The sequence below is a fragment of the Hipposideros armiger genome, unplaced genomic scaffold, assembly GCF_001890085.2.
Source record: "Hipposideros armiger isolate ML-2016 unplaced genomic scaffold, ASM189008v1 scaffold_90, whole genome shotgun sequence".
NCBI lineage: Eukaryota > Metazoa > Chordata > Mammalia > Chiroptera > Hipposideridae > Hipposideros > Hipposideros armiger.
In genome coordinates, this window is record NW_017731440.1 from 1505961 (window position 1) to 1516705 (window position 10745).

Below are 10745 nucleotides of genomic sequence, written 5' to 3' on the forward strand. Positions count from 1 at the left end.
TTCAGTGCAGTAGTAATAAAAGAGCTACTGAAATTTCTTGGGTAAGAAGTAATATAAGGAAAGCTCAGGGTACAGACCATTCCATCTCACCATGCAGTTAATGTTTCAATTTCCTCTAGTTTCCCCACAAAATGGTGGGGAATCCTGGCTTGAACATGATCAGAAACACAGGATTTGGATCCATCCAAAGGCAGCCTTTCTCTTTGAAACTTTTCCAGTTATTAGAATTTTTGTTTGTTTATTAGAGAGCCAAATGACTTTCATCCACTGTTCTCAATTCAAATCTCACAATTTATCTCTCTTCTATTTGACACAGTCAAATATTTGAATATAGTTGAGTCCCCAGGCCTGACCCCCTCCTCAGATAAACATCCCCAGTTCCTGCAACTCTACCTTACATAACATAATTTTGAAGTACTGGGCTTTGTCATCTTGAATGCTCTCTTCCAGTCTCTAATTTGTCAGTGTCTCTCCTGGGATTGGTTACCCATATCTGAGCACAGTAGTTGGGGTGTGATCTGATCAGATCAATCCAAGGAAAGATGATCCTCTTTTATGTTATTTGTCAATCAATCCAAACTATGATTGCACTTGTTTTCCTATCATTAAATATAGCCCAAAACCTTGAAGTCTTTTTCATATTTGCCCTAAGTCATATCATCCCATATCTATGCATTTAGTTTGCAGACCCCAGGCCAGAACCCTACATACATTTACCCTAATTAAGTTTCATCTGTGATCTTCCCAATCATATCTTATGTCATATTTTGGATGTTAGCTGCAAATCCAATGAGTAAATCCTCCATAGTCTCATCCAAATTATTAGTAAATATGCTGAACTGGACACCGCCCTATAGCAGTCCACTAAGGATTTTCATGGCGAATTGTGCAACCTTTGCAAAACTAATTACAAATCCATCTAGCAGTTCGCCTGACCACAGCCTTGTCTACAGAATTGTCATTGGGAGACTGTCATAAGAGGATGGCTGAAATACAAAGGATAATAACAACAACTAATGTTTATTGCGTTTTCCTGTAGGCCAGGCTCTTCTGCATGATATTCTTGTGTTTCCTTCCAAGTCTGACTCTTTTCTGATGTTCAGTCTAATAATTCTAGGAAATGAAACAAGGTTGGTCTTTCATGGCTTGTCCCTGAGGGAAGCCATGCTGGTTCCAACTGATTACTGCTTCCTCTTACAAGGGTTCGAACCCAATTTTTTTAATGATGAACTTAACCACTCCAGAGTTTTCTCTGTGATTAATCATACACTACAGAAACCATAACCCTTACCCTTAAAAAAATAAAACTCAGGTTTGCCATTGCCAGTTTCCAGGCCTCTACCACCTGTCCCCCGGCAGCTCCTCCAAGCCCGCGGCCCACAGGGGCTCAACATTAAGCCTCTCTAGGTAAGCCAACAGGCTCAGGTATCTAAATTAACTCAAGATCTTTTACCAATCTCGGGTTTCAAGTTTCTTTTAGCAACTCTTTTTCTCTTCTTTCTATACTAAAGATCATTCCCCCTTGTCAGATTTAAAAGAAGCGAAGTAGAAGTTTATCAGCTTCCTTTTCTTTTTGTCATATTTCTGTTTATTTAAAACTTCAACCTTTTTCTAAAACTAAGTTAAGGCAGCTCTGTCATATGTTGTCATCACACTATTCATCCCAAATGACAGGGTTATCCTTTCTTTTTTTCTCTCTTTGCTCCAAAACTAACATGAAGTGAAAAAAAAAAACAAAAAAAACTTTTTTATTCTTAGCATTATTCACAGGTCTCAACCCATTCTGGATCTTAGCCTTCTTGATGTAATTGTTATAGCCACATGCCACTTTTATGTTTATCTATGGATATGTGTTTCTTCTTTCATCTTTTGTATATTTTTAAAACTGAATGCAATAGATCACTTATAATTGTTTTGTGAGAATTTTGGAGGACCTAGGGTATCCCACATCTCTTAAACTTCTTTCCATTTAGAATCTCAAAATAAATGTAACATCTATATTTTTTTACAGACTTTTGACCTTTTTCCCTCTAAAAACGGTCAACAATTTTCTCACGAGCTCTTGGGTCAGTCATTTTTTCTTCACAGAGTCTCCATTATCTAATTTCTCTTTTTGTTGGTCATGACTTAGACCACAGTCCTAATAACCTCTCCTATACTAACGAGCTGGTAAGAGTAGAAATGGTCAATAAAGTATGGATTGATCAAATTCTCTACTTTTTAGCTGAACGAGACCTCTTGGTATATATGTGAGCAGCGGAAGTCATGCGCTGCTCCTTTATCACACCTCCGTGCTATTTTTATTAGCTATGAGCTTTGCCAAAGGAAATGTTAAAAAGAGAGAGAGAGAGAGAGAGAGAGAGAGAGAGAGAGAGAGGTCTTCTTGTCCCCTAATCTGGCCTGCCTTGCTGGAGCATATTGTTCCCCATTCCTGTGCCAGAGATGCTAGAGACTAACTTTATGGCCTCAAATGTCCAAAGTTCATAGACAATAACACCTTGAGATGTTAACACAAACAAATAAATAACAAGATACTGAGTGAAGACGTGGTGGGATGAGTCACAGGGATACTTCCAATGTTATTTTCTCTGGCATCTAGGTATGCCGTGTCCCATGATAGCTCACAATAAACCATAATGTCTTATCAGGCATTCTCTTTTCCTCCCCTTGAAACACTTCTGCTTTCAGTTTAGAGCTCCCTTAATCCATTCTCCAAGTCTCTCTCGCCAAGCCACCCCTCCTAGTTTCATGGGGACACTCCATCCCTAGTCATTTTTGCTACTGAGGGTCAGTGTTCTTGTACTCAGCCAGACGCCTGCTCATTGTTGTTATGAAAGGGCAGTGTTGCAAAGCAGTAAAGAGTAAAGATTCCAGAATTAGACCACCTCAGTGCAAGTCCTGCCTCTCAGATGTTTGTACTTGGGCAAATTATTGACCTCCTTTATGACTCAGCTGTTTCATCTATAAAATGAGGATAACAGTAGGGTTGTTATTAGAAAAAAATAAGATAATATGTGTAAAACAATTAGCAAAGTGACACATAGTCAACACTAAATAAATTCTAGTTACCTTAGGAAAGGACTACCTCTTTTTACCAAAACTAAATAATTTTGCATAACTTCTTAATAAAATTTAATAACCACAACAAGACAAAAGAATTAACATTAACTTTTCCAATGAGGGATTTGAATTCCTGACAGGCCATGGTAGTTACACCACTGCCCAGAAAATCCACTTTATTCTTTGATACATTAACAGCTAACTATTTGCCTCTCGTGCCCACATTTTATTTCCAAAGTCCCAATGTCCAGTTAGAAGGAAAGATAAAAACACTGCCTATGCCCACCAGCCTAACACGTTTTCATCAAGATGTCATAGTCTTTAAAGATACTAAGGTCTCCACAACTAGAAGGTTTTAGACTGACACAGGGTTCACCTGGGTAGTTAGCAACGAGTGGGTTCACTCAGCATTGGCAGGCTTCACTTCATACACCCAAGCATGTGCTTTAGAAAGAAGCATGACTTCTGAAGGAGTCAGTTACCAGTCACAGCATAAGGCCCTTTTCCCCGACAGCAGTGTTGGATTTTCTCCAGCCAACTATTACTTGAGGATCTTCCTTATTACTTATTATTCCCAGAAGATCAATATGCTACTGTCATATAGAGTGAAACTAAGGAAGTAGAGATTGAGAAATGAAGAAAAACCAGGAGACTACTGCACTAATCCAGGCATAAGGTCACCAGGGCCCAAACAAGAATGAGAGCAACTGGAAAAAAGAAGAAAAAAATTATAAGCAATAATGATTAAGAGGAATCTAGGCCTTGGCGACCGATTATGTGTGAAAGGCAAGGGGCATGGAAGGTAACAGATAAATCCAAGGTTTCAGAGTTGGGAGTTGTGGGCAAAAGTTAAAGAACTAGTAATGACCAGTTGACTTGGGTGAAGCAAAGTAGGAACACGATGGTCATTGGTGGGAAGGGGAAGGCTCTTGGGGTCAATTTCTGAATGCCCTGAGATTCCTTCCCTCAAAAACCCATCTTCTCTTTGCAAAGTTGCAATTAAATTTGAGACTCAAAGCCTTCAAAAGAGAAGATGTCCCATTTTCCCAAATGGACAATTGGCACATCTGAGGCCATTTTTCCAGGGTGAACTCCCCCAACATTCCTTGGTCCCTGCCTGGGCCATTTCTTCACACCTGCAACATCCTCAACTCTCATAAATCTGTTTTTAAGATAAGTAGTATTTACCTTTAAAGACACCTGTTTGGCCACTTTTGAATCACATGTGGGCTGTTCATCTTCCCAAGGTTTACTTGGTTCATCTGCTGAATGAAATTCCACAGTTTCCTGAAGTTTATATACCATATTTTCTGCTTCTGAGGTTCCCCATTCCAACATATCCTCTTGTTCAATCTGTAAAATACTTGTAGCTTCAGGGAGTTCCTCAGACATGTTCTGTTGGAAAATGGACAACAATGCTTTTTATTATTGGTCCTTCCAAAGTTTTAAGCCATACAATGTTTTCTCTCTGACAACAAAATAATTATGAAAATGCATGATTGAAATTAAACAGAGGTAGTAAGTTTCCTTTGAAGATTTACAAAGAGAAACTCAAATTGACTTAAGGAAATATAAAGACTGGCAAATCATTTTCCTCAGCAGTTGTCCGGAAAATATAGCTACCCCACAGTTATTATGCACCAACTCTAAGGAAATAACAAGACTCCAATCTGACCCTGACTCCACCCCACCCTCACAGAATCAAGGCCCATGGACACATGTCACCTCTGCTCAACCTCAGGTTCTTAGGTCCGGAGAAGTGGGGTTTCTGCTAGCCAGGTGCTGTTCTGGAAGCCCGAATTCAGGTTCTCAGAGAACAGCTGATCCAGAGACCTCAGGAAGACCATCCAGACACCCTAGCTCCATTCCAAGATCAAATGAGAAATTCTCACAAAATGTCACTCCTACACCTGTTTTGTGTTCCTTAAAAATGTCTCAGTGACTCAATCTGTTTCACCAAGTCCTAAGAAAGGCATCTTTATAGCCATATTGGGGTATTACCCAATTGTAAACCAAGATTATTTGGGATTATGGAGCACTGGCAATTAAAGCTTCACTACCTCAAGTTAGCAAATGATAAAATTAGTCTGACTTACATAAAAATCTGAATTCTATAGAATGACTTCAAAATGCAACTGTATTACTTTGTTCTTCAATACACTTATTTGTTAATAAGTAAAATAAAGGTCAAAGATGGCATAAAGTATCAAATACTGTAAAAGTTTCTTTATATGCAAGAAAGGATGGCTTGAACCATGAAATTTGTGTTTGTAAAATGAAATTTGAATCTGGAGCTCATGTTTTTATAAAGCTACTGGATGGTGTTGTGGAAAGAGTAAGAGCTTTGTAACCATGTGGGAATTAATTCAAAACTTGGATCTGTAAATTAATAGGTGTTACAAGTTACTTAACCCCCTTTAACCTCAGTTTCTTCCTTGGGTGAAAGGCGCTATAATAAAATCCTTTTACTAAATGCAGAATAGATACACTGGGGTAATGTGTGTTATGGGCTCTATGCTGTCTACCTATGACAAACTCATTCATTTTATGTTCCATAGCTCTTGGCACTGTTCATCACTCCCTTTCTTTTGAATTTCTCTGCTCCTGGCTTCCTCAACAAACTCTTCCAGGGTTCTGGTTTGGGAGATTGAATAGATGAAGGGACCGCCCTGCAGAAATAGAAAATGGAAGAAGAAAAGCACGAAGAGAGGGCACTGGTAGTCCCCCAGCTGCAGCTGATTGTCAGGACTCTGCCCGGCCTCATCTCATCCACAAGCCTCTCCTGATCCCATCACTGCTGGGCACCCTGCCTCTATTCTAGCATGTCTCACACTATGTTACAATTGTCTAAGTAATCATTATCATAATCATAATTGTCAACATACGATGTGAGCATTATCTCACTTAATTTTAATCTTCACCACAACTGCATAAAGTAGGACCTGTTTGTAATCCCATTTTATGGATAAAGAAGCCAAAGCTTAGAGAAGTTAAGGAGCCTGCCCCAGGCCACACTGAGAGTAAGTAGCAGGGCTGTGCTTGAACCTAGACAACCTGATCCCAAATTGGACTCTTACCCTCTGTTTCCTCCACCCAATAGACTAGTGGTTCTCAAAGTGCGGTCCAAAGACTGCTGACAGTCTTCAAGACCCTTTCAGGGGATCCTGCAACATCATAATAATATTAAGGCATATTTGCCTTTTTAACTGTGTTGACATTAGCATGATGATGGAAAAGCAGTGGTGGGTAAAACAGTGAACCAATACTTTTCAAATGATTAATACATGAGGTTACAAAATCATGTAGGAGTTAAAGATCCATTCAAAGAACAAGGTGGATAAATGGATTTTAGTGTAATGATATAAGTTCATTTATCTGGTTTCAGATTCTCCACTGCAACTAATATTTAAGACACTATCACTTGTGGCGTTTTAGTATATTAACAAAGAGGAGTATCTATAACTATGTAAAAAGGCTATTAAAATGTGATTACCTCTCTAATCTGTATGAGACCAGTCTTCCTTGATATATTTCAACCAAAAAAAAACATACACAACAGATTAAATGCAAAAGCAGATATGAGAAACTAACTCTTTATTAAACCAGATATTAAAGACATTTGCAAAAAAATGTAAGGCAATCCTATCCTTCTCACTAAATTGTTTTGTTTTGAATACTATTTTTTCCTAAAAAACATGTTTATGTTAATATGTAATTGGCTTATTAATATTTTAAATGAATGAATAAATATTTTATGTTTTTCTCTTTTAATTTTGAATATGGTAAATATCGGTTGATATAATCCACATAAACTAAAACTCCTTTGGGTCCATGAAATATATTTTAAGAGTTTAAAGGCCAAGATGCTTGAGTACTTTAATTAAAAACTTTAAAGTCTGAGAATTCCTTTTAAAAAATTGTATCTCACCTATCTTTTATATCTCAAGCACTAAGCGCATTGCAGACCTTCTATTATTATTTGTGAATAAGTGAATAAATAAATAAATAAAATTATATCAATATCTTCCTGACTATGTAATTAGTCTCTACTTAGAATATACATTAAACAGTACTGTACTTTGTCTCTTTATATATTGGTCTCCTCCATATGAGTTCCTCAAGGGCAAGAGCTGTCTTTTCTATCTTTGTATCAGCCAGGATGAAAACAATGCCTGCCACACTATAGGAAAAGGAATGGATGAATACATTCCTTGATTTTTTTGTAAGTATCTGAGAAAATTGTTCTCCATAATGATTCAAAAACTATTATATTTAAAATGCTGGTTACTTAAAAAGAAAAGATATCCCATTAAGAATGCTCTTTTTAAAAAGAAGAATGTAAGTTGCATCAAATGACTAAGAGAACTCTGGCCTGTGGAGTTGAGATGTTCACAACCAAGGCTGCCATGCTCTGAGGGTAGGGTGCCAGGCACCACATAGAAAGAGCAGGCCATCTTGGGAGGAGAGCTTGTGAGCCAGTGCTGTCCTGACAAATCTTACCCCAGCAAGCTTCTAGAAGGCTAAGGGACAGACAGGTCGGATGGACAGACAGAGTTCTGTCTGTCTCAACACAGAAGCATCTCAGCCTCTAGTCGTTCAACCATTTACGGTAACTCTAACATTACAGGATCCATGGCGTTTGTGAAAAGATTCCATACACTTCTAAGTATGATATATTATCCTAAAAATGAAGTTTGGTCAGAATTTTTATGTATATGGAATCATATTTTCAGGAACTAAAGGAGGCTGCTATTTAAGGATATCATTTTGCAAATCCTTTGTAAAGGAATTGATCATCATGCCATCACTTGTTTTACATAAATGTGGATTTCTGTACACGGAGAGACACACTTCCCATTCACGGGGAATATGTTCCAGATCGCTTTGGCTCCCATAGTATTTTGCCAATGGTGGATGAAAAGGAAGCCTTATATCTGAAACAAACTCCTGTCACCAATTGTCCATATTTCTCTACAAAAGTCTCCTCTTGTCAATGCTTCTCATAATTCTTCTAGCTAAATAAAGAATAATGCGATGCTTTCTTAGAAGCTAATAACTTTTAATTCTCCAAACTTCTAGATCTGAATGTCTCTAGACCAGAAGAATTGTTAAAATCTTTCCCTTCTATAAAGAGTCTGGGGCCTTAGCTCAGAAGTTCTACGATAGGTTAGCAAAAGTGAGCCAAAATAGTCAAGACCTCTGAAGTGGTACTGGATTCGATGTGCTTACAGTTAAACATACCTCTGAAACAAATCAGAGGAGATTAAAAAAAAAACTTTCTAAATAAACATTCAAGCAACAGGAGGCTGACTATGACCTCAATATAGGCAAAGAGAATTTTCATTAAAGACTTTACCATTTGAGGTTCCTCAATACTTATCTGTAATCCTTGCTCTGTTTGCACTTCAGATGTTTTCTGCCAGTACATTTTTCCAATTAAAGAAATATCCTTAAAGGAAAAAAAAAAGAAACAATTAAAATAATGCCAATTTTAAAAATCATTGAGGCATATTATCCAAAGCAATAAAATGCTAATCAATATAATGCAATAAATGAGGACTATTTAAAAGGGAAATATAAGCAAGTCAATATTATGCATGGAATGAGAAACACAAAAGATGTGATAAAAATATTTTGTCTATTATTCCAATTTTGTGGCTTTTTAAATTATTGATCTCTATAAATATATCATCAGGTTAATAAGACAATTAGGTAACATTAAATCAGATACTGTAAAACACTGCTATTAAACGGCTGCACAAGAAAGATAAAATCAAAACTAAAATTTAATCTAACCAGGAGCAAGAAAGAATATGAGGGCCAGCCGAGCGGCTCAGTTGGTTAAGAGCGTGAGCTCTGAATGACAGGGTCACTGGGTCAATTCCCACATGGGCCAGTGATCTGCACCTGAGCTGAGCTGCCGCTGAGCTGTCAACAGGTAGCAAGGTGGCTCAGCTAGTGAGAACATGTGCTCCTAACAACAAGTTTCCTGGTTCAACTCCTGCATGGGATGGTGGGCTACGCCCACCTGCAACTAAGACTGAACATGGCGCCTTGAGCTGAGCGGTGGCGAGCTGCCACTGGGCTGCCGGATGGTGACTGGACTTGGAGCTGAGCTAGCTGCGCCCTCCGCAACTAAGACTGAAGGGCAACAACTTGTCTGTTCCCCTTCCCTAATTCCCCAACCTGTTCCCCTTCCCCAATTCCCCAATAAAATATTTAAAAAAAAAAAAGAATATGAATATATTTAAATGTTAATAGGTATAACTGTTAGTGTCATTTTTATCATTACTAATGCTAATTGCTATTATATACTCTACTCAGTTGAAGTGGTAAGAAGATAACATACCACCATGTCTAACAATGAATAGGAACAAAGAGACCCAGCTTCTGACCAGACTGTAAATCACAGTCCAGGCATCCACAGGCAAGTTATTTTGCTTCCTACCTCAGGTTAATCATCCTTAGAATGCATATTTGACAACATGATTTTTTAAGGCCCCTTACTCCTTTAGCCTTTTAATAACGTCAATAGTAAGATATGAACATTCATTGTGCTTTAAAACTCTGCTTTTCTACCTTTTCTTTGCTTCATTGAAAAAAAAATGCAACTGAGGCTACTGGCTTCTACTCTACCCTCTTGTCATAAATAACTATAAAACTGAACAAAATATTAGAACAACTCTTTTATAATTGGACAACAGGCAGTGCAAGACTATGATGACTGAGGAAATGGATACAAAAAAGGTTAAGACCAAATCACCCCAGATTTCTGCCTAACGCAGTTTCCAGACCAAAACACAATGAAGGGGAAACCATACAGGGACCAGGTATCTTACTCAGTTGAAGGGACAGAGAAATTAGAGTAAGGAAAAGACAAAGAGGGTAGAATATGTTAAACACAGTACGGAGAGGAGGAAGCTGCATAAAGAAAAAGCTCCAGAAATTGGCAGAAGCACTCAAAGAGTGCTGTTTAGGTGAATGACAATCTGCTCATGCAATGGTGAAATCCATAGGCCAGACAAAGAAAAACTGTCATGGATAAAAATGAAACAATTACCAAAGAGCTGTAAGCCACAATTCCCAGAGCTCACACAAGGTTTGGAACCATTAGCTCTCTCACCAGACATGCTCAATACATGGTACATTCATCATAACCCTCAGAAGGACCATATATTAGTAGTTGTGCTAAATTAACCCTAGAGTAATGCTTTCTGGACTTTGACAACATTTTAAATAATCAAGGTGATCTTCAAGTACCTTAACTGCCTATCAGAATAAACTTTAAAATTTTTAAGTGAAGACAACAAAATCCAGTACTCTACAATGTAAAATACACAATATTCATCACTCAATCAAAAGTTACCAATCATAAAAACATGAATATGTGATATATAACCAAGATAAAAATCAGTAGAAAGGGACCCAAATATGACAGAGACATTGAAATTAGCAGATAAGAATCTTTAACCTTCTAATATAAATATTATAAATGTTCAAAGAGATAAACATAATAAGGAGTAAATGTAAGTTATAAAAACTGAATCAAATGGAACATCTAAATAAAACATACATTATCTGAAATAAAAATTTGACTGAGTGGCATCAATAGAGGAGAAAACATTGCAAAAGTAAGTAAATATTGGGCCGGCTGTGTGGCGTGTTGGTTAAGAGTTGGCTTGGGA

At 37.6% G+C, this 10745-nt stretch overlaps 1 protein-coding gene across 1 annotated transcript in view; it reads right to left on the reverse strand.

Annotated features, from left to right (window-relative positions):
- TTC6 (tetratricopeptide repeat domain 6) overlaps positions 1–10745 on the reverse strand; it is a 209195-nt gene that overhangs the window by 129140 nt on the left and 69310 nt on the right. The window contains exons 3-4 of the mRNA XM_019644672.1: positions 8417–8509; positions 4249–4455 (exon numbers count right to left, since the gene is read on the reverse strand). Of these exons, the coding sequence (XP_019500217.1) occupies positions 4249–4455; positions 8417–8509 (300 nt within the window). The remainder of the gene's footprint in view (positions 1–4248; positions 4456–8416; positions 8510–10745) is intronic.